The 6,142-nt window shown below is 30.2% G+C and overlaps 1 protein-coding gene across 1 annotated transcript; it reads left to right on the top strand.

The window, feature by feature from the left end:
* The first annotated feature begins 1,977 nt into the window (after window positions 1-1,977).
* On the top strand, window positions 1,978-5,730 carry LOC131599005 (NAC domain-containing protein 86-like). Its single transcript, XM_058871529.1, has 4 exons — window positions 1,978-2,232; window positions 2,465-2,745; window positions 3,134-3,481; window positions 5,162-5,730. The coding sequence occupies exons 1-4, from the start codon at window positions 2,076-2,078 to the stop codon at window positions 5,384-5,386; spliced, it is 1,011 nt and encodes a 336-aa protein (XP_058727512.1). The 5' UTR covers window positions 1,978-2,075; the 3' UTR covers window positions 5,387-5,730.
* The last annotated feature ends 412 nt before the right edge of the window (window positions 5,731-6,142 follow it).

The following is a 6,142-nucleotide window of genomic DNA, read 5'->3' as shown; positions in this document are numbered from 1 at the left end:
GTGGTGATTTTGGGTGCAGGTTTGGATAGCGTGAAACCCTCACCCGACCCGACTCGTTGCCATCCCCATTTGCCCCTGTTTCCGTAGATGTACATCCGGAAGCACAATTTTTCTTCTTTTAAAGTTTGGCTTTTTTCTGAGGTGTATCTACGGATGCGTTAATAACATCATTTTGGATCCTCTTCATCTCTTTTTCTCTCCTTCCCTCTCCTTCCTCTCTATCTCTCTCTTAATCTCACTCTCCCTCTTAAGCAAAAATAATTTTATAATGAAGAGAGAGAATGGAATTAAGAGAGAGATAGAGAGGAAGGAGAGGGATGAAGAGAAAAAGAGATGGAGAGGATCCAAGTCCCTTAAAAATAGAGTGTTTCGTAAATGTATCTACGGAACATTTTGTTATATTTTCAAATCAAATACATTTCATTCATAAATTCTAATTTTTTAAACAAAAATGAAACATTAAATTATAGTAAATTAAAGTAATTGGAAAATCTTAATTGCACTATTTTGATTTACTATAATTTGATGTTCCATTTTTATTATAAAAATTGGGTTTTTGAGTGAAATGTAGTTGATTTGAAAATATATAATATAATGTTCCGTAGGTACATCTACAAAACACTCTATTTTAAAGACCTTCCGTAAATATAACTACGGAAGATTTCATAAATTAAATTATTTTGAATTTTTCAAAAGTTCATAATATCATGTTTTTAACGCTTCCGTAGATGTATATTCGAAAAAAATTAATTTAAAAAAAAAATGTTTTTATAAAATACATCTCCAAAAGCATATAGTGTGTAAGAAGTTCATGAGTTGAGATAAGAGATTTTCTGCAATTGCCGATCAAAATCATGACAAACTAAAATAGTATTAATCTATACTAAATGTCACAGTCAATACCGACTATTTAGGAAATGTAAAGGCTGCATGCTACTAGTAACTACAGCTAGTCTACAGTGTATCATGAGGTAAGGTACCATAAACTTGTACTCTGTACAGTCTGAATTTTCACATCATACGAATAAAGCGTCCCTCCTAATCTATACAGAGCCATGCAGCTTTAATACAGTATAACAACTTGCCCATGACGTACCAATATGTATAACATTCTACATACACCTTCTTCCCTTTGCAACTAGCAATCTAATTATCATAAATCACACCACCACATCACAAAAATATATTTACTTGAATTTCAATAATTCATAATAAACTAAGGATTAAATATATTTGTAGTCTTTCTAACTTACCTATTTAAAAAAATTTAAAAAAAATGATCCTCATAAAATTTTCATGGTCTCTCCTCAATTTAACGATAAAATTAGCTACAACTTTAACAATTGTTTACTAATTAACGACTGAATTAAAGACGGTTTTAGCGATTGTTTTAACCGGAAAGAGCAAAATTATGATGAAATTTTTTAGAAAAACTATTATTTGAAAAAAAATCTATGAAGACTAAAACTGAATTTAAATTATTTATTAAAAAAAATATATTTAACTCATAAATAAATGTTACATAGAGAGACTTCAAATTTTTAGAAACTTTATATAATTTAAAACAATTTACATACCTATAATTTAACCAAGTAATATACTATTATGAAAAATTTTATCGGTTTTGTACATCTTCAAAGACGGCAATATGTAAACAATTATTAGTTGTTTATAAATTGGTTTAGTGGCATTGGCAGTGACCCACACAGGCTTTTGATAGAGACACTATTTTTTGTTAGTTTGTGAGCAGACAAAAGCAGAGAAGCTTCTTATCCTCTCCTTCTAGGTTTTCACACATTACATTACACATAGAATCTCTTCTAAAGCCAAAGTATTATATATATTCACTTTTACACTTTAGCCCCTCATTCTCCACCACAATATTACCCTTTACCCCTTCATTACTATACTAATATATTATATACATAATATATTCAAGGGCAAATTAATTAATCTCAACAGTGGCCTATTTAGTTCCATCTTACACAAGCTCTTTTAGTTCATATCTCTATCAAACTCTTTCTCTTTCTCTCTCTTCTTCTTCTTTCTCTTTCTAATATTCATCAAAAGTAATAATGGCTCCAATGTCTCTACCACCTGGTTTCAGGTTCCACCCTACAGATGAAGAACTTGTTGCTTACTATTTAGAGAGAAAAATAACAGGTAGAATCATTGAGCTTGACATCATTGCAGAAGTTGATCTCTACAAATGTGAACCTTGGGATTTGCCAGGTATATTTCATACAATAGTATAGCTAATCATCTCATGCATTTAACACTTCTGAAATAAGGTGTGTCCGTGTCAGTATCGGTATCTAAAACCAAGACATACACACATATGATTGATGTTGATGTGTCTGTCGTGTTTCTGGTGTCTGTGCTTCATAGTTGTATATATTTTTATTTATATAACTCATTTGTTCATAGGTTAGTTTATATGATATGGTTGAATTTAAATGTGCAGAAAAGTCATTTCTTCCAAGCAAGGATATGGAGTGGTATTTTTACAGTCCAAGAGACAGAAAGTATCCAAATGGGTCAAGAACAAATAGAGCAACAAGAGGTGGTTATTGGAAAGCAACAGGAAAAGATAGAGCAGTGAATTCTCAAAAGAGACAAGTTGGAATGAAGAAGACACTTGTTTATTACAAAGGTAGAGCACCTCATGGAATTAGAACCAACTGGGTTATGCATGAATATCGTCTTAATGAATCACACCCCGGTGCTTCTCTCTCTTCTTTGAAGGTACATATATATTACAAACCCTAAAATTTTATTGGTAAAGATTTTTTCAATTTCGGTCGATACAAATATTGTGACACTGATAATGATCGTCGCAGTGTAAATTAACTATAATTTATTCTTTATCATAAAAACAGTAAATAACAGTATCAATATCAGTATCAACACCTTTTAATACTGTCGTGCCATTTACAGACAATTCTAAAACCTTGCCTAAAAGGCCAAAAACATCTCGAATTTGAAACAAATAATTAAACCATTGTTTTTTAATGTAACTAATCTCAACCAATTATATATAATATTTATAACTTTTAAATTAACTATGATTACATTTTTTTTACGATGATCTGACGATTATGATTAATTGACTGTATAAACAATTTTTTTTCAGGATTCATATTCGTTGTGTCGAATTTTCAAGAAGACAATTCAAATTTCGACAAAACCTAATGAAGAAGAACAAGCTGAAGATACAAAGAAGGAAATAATGATGCAAGGGGAAGACTCAAGTGGAAATGAGATAATGGAAACTATGGATGAAAAAGTTATTAATAATAATAATAATAATGAATATCCAAAATTTCCATGTGACGCTTCATCTTCTGATGTCACTCAAGGAACATGCACACCAACAGAAACATGCAATAACAACAATATAACAGATGATTTTCATGCACAATTTGCTTGTGATGAAGCAAATAGCTCAACTATTTCTTATCCTATTGGAAACTTATTTCAGGTAAAATTATTTTAAATTTTTCATTTAATTTAATACTTGAATAATTTTTATAAACTTTATGATTTTTTCTTTTTGTATTTTGTAGTACTATAGTATTCTTTAATTCACGTAGATGTGTCATGAATCTATTAGATTGATAGGACATATATGAAAAAGCAAAGGTGGGGTCATAGGTTGATCATTATTATATTGATCTATAAATTGGTATATTTACTTTTTCTTTTTCTCCATGTTTGTAGCATTTATGCTCATGATTACTTCCTTTGTCTTCTCTATGCATTTCCAACCATATTCTCTTTTTTATTTAACAAATTAACTACTTCAATTTCACTCCTCAAATAGTACATAAAATAACTAGAATTTACATCACTTCTTGCTCTTACTTTGCACATTTGCATCTAAATAATTTTACAAGTAAATTTTTGTGATCTTATATAGTGGCCCACACACAAGGTTTTAATAGTCGGTTTCGAAAAGATTTTTGCAATTTTAGTCGATAAAAATGTTGTGATACTGACTGTGATCATTTTACTGTAAATTAACCCATAATTCGTTATTTTTCATAAAAATTATGAATAATGATATTCAGATCAGTATTTTTTAATGTTGTTTTGTCGTGACCGTTTTTACATGTTAGACTATTTTTTTAAACCTTGGGCCCACATAGAATATTTTAGAGTTTTTCTTTTAATCTTAAAGTGATGAAAGTTGGAAGTATGATGAAGCTCTCAATCTTTTTATAAAGACATCACTTCTAAAATTCACTTGGACTCACTACTCCAATTTAGCTTTTCTTCACCATTCCCTATAATTTCTTTTGACTGACTATATACTCAAAACGTTTTCCAAAGTAAAGATCTCTTTACTCCTATTTTTTCTCACGGTTTGTTAGGTTTTAAGGACTAAAGCATTATACATCTTTACCTTTAATCACATTCTTTTTTATCAATAATGTTTTCAACATTTTCAATCTTTGCAAAAGCTTTAGTAATGTTACTAACTATTTCAACTATCTTTACAATTTTTGTTGAATTCATGCGAGCAATATATGCATTTGATTGGGGACTTCAATAAATTCAAAATTTTCTCTTACACCATTATATCAAGTACACCACTTTTTAATCTTTATCTTTTAAACCTAAAGCCTCTATAATAGTAATAACCACACTCTTTTTTTTTTTTTCCACTTGCACTACTTCATTTAGCTCCAACTTATTAGGCATGAGTTATACATGCATGTTAGGTTTTAAAAAAACCGTCTGTTACCACGAAAACCACCGCGACAAAATAGTATTAGAGAAATGTCGATATTGATATTAGTATTCACCATTTTTATATTGAAAAAAAATTATGATATACCGCAGCAACTGTAATCAGTATCACAAAATCTGTATCTATCTACTTATTAGGCATAAGTTTGTAGTCTTTTGCTGTGAAAACGACTGCGAAAAAACAGTATCAAAAGGTGTCGATACTGATACTGATATTCACCATTTTTATAATAAAAAATAAATTGTGATAAATCCAATCGAGACGACCTCAATAAGTATCACAAGCATCTACCGATCACAATCGTGAAATCATTTACGCGATCGCGACCGATATTTAAAACCTTATTTCTCTTTTTAGGGTGCATGATTGATATGTAGTAACTAATATATTAGTTTTGTGATGATGCAGGATATAGAAATACCTATGTATGGTGGCTTCCATAATCAATTTCCCCAAACACCTTTTATGATGGAAGATTTTCCACAAATGGAGACAAAATCAATATTGAAGCCAGATATGAGTGAAAACTGCTTTCTATATGACAAATACATAGACTGTATGAATGGAACACTAGAAGAAATCATTTCCTTGTGTTCCTCTCAAGATCATTCTGTGGCTTTTCCAATGCTATAGAATGAATATCATACTAACACAAATGCATGACTCAAACTATATAGTATATCATATCACTTAATATTCATTGACAAAGAGAAACTTGTGTTGGCTAAAATAATTAACCACACAAATGGGAATTTTTTTGTTTTTGTTCTTTTGCAGCCGCATAGTAGAGGCTACACATATGGTGTAATGGATAGATAGTAGGATATGCTAGCCAAGGAGGCTAGTTGGGATATTTTTATTTGTTTGTGTTTTTTTCTTTTTTTTTTTTATAGATTTTTTTAAGTATATTTAGTAGAATATTACATAATCTTGTATGTTGGTGTTCGACTGTTTTGTATGCTATGGAAGCAAATGGATATGGGGAGAATTTATTTACAATTATTCAAATGTTTTATATAATATTATTTTTCTATTTTCAAAAAAGAAAAAATCAGTACACATTGCCCTAATGTCGAACCAAAGGAAGCCAGAATATGAAGAACCCTATAAACCCTTTTGTTAGTTCAAGCGGCCACTTAGTGTTAAGGAGGTAACATGGTGGTTGGAGGAAAAAAGCTAGATGTATAAATCATTGTTATTAATTTTTTGTCTTTGAAAAGTGACAAAGAAATAGGGAAGAAGCATCATCGTCGAATCTAGAATTCGCTGATGATGCTGAAGACTATTTTTAGGTGGATAGTAAAATTTTAGGGCAAGATTAATCTTCTTTTTGTTGTGTTCTTCATCCTCATCTAGCATTTTTAGTTTCATTTCATGTTCCTGCAACTT

The sequence above is a fragment of the Vicia villosa genome, linkage group LG4, assembly GCF_029867415.1.
Source record: "Vicia villosa cultivar HV-30 ecotype Madison, WI linkage group LG4, Vvil1.0, whole genome shotgun sequence".
NCBI lineage: Eukaryota > Viridiplantae > Streptophyta > Magnoliopsida > Fabales > Fabaceae > Vicia > Vicia villosa.
Note: the sequence above shows the minus strand (reverse complement) of the source record. Positions and strands in the feature narration are given on the sequence as shown.

Excerpts from the sequence above, each read along its gene's own strand:
- LOC131599005 (XM_058871529.1), top strand. The coding sequence starts at position 2,076 with ATGGCTCCAATGTCTCTACCACCTGGTTTCAGGTTCCACCCTACAGAT. Across the intron at positions 2,233-2,464 it reads TGAACCTTGGGATTTGCCAG|AAAAGTCATTTCTTCCAAGC; the intron begins GTATATTTCATA and ends TTAAATGTGCAG. Across the intron at positions 3,482-5,161 it reads CTATTGGAAACTTATTTCAG|GATATAGAAATACCTATGTA; the intron begins GTAAAATTATTT and ends GTGATGATGCAG.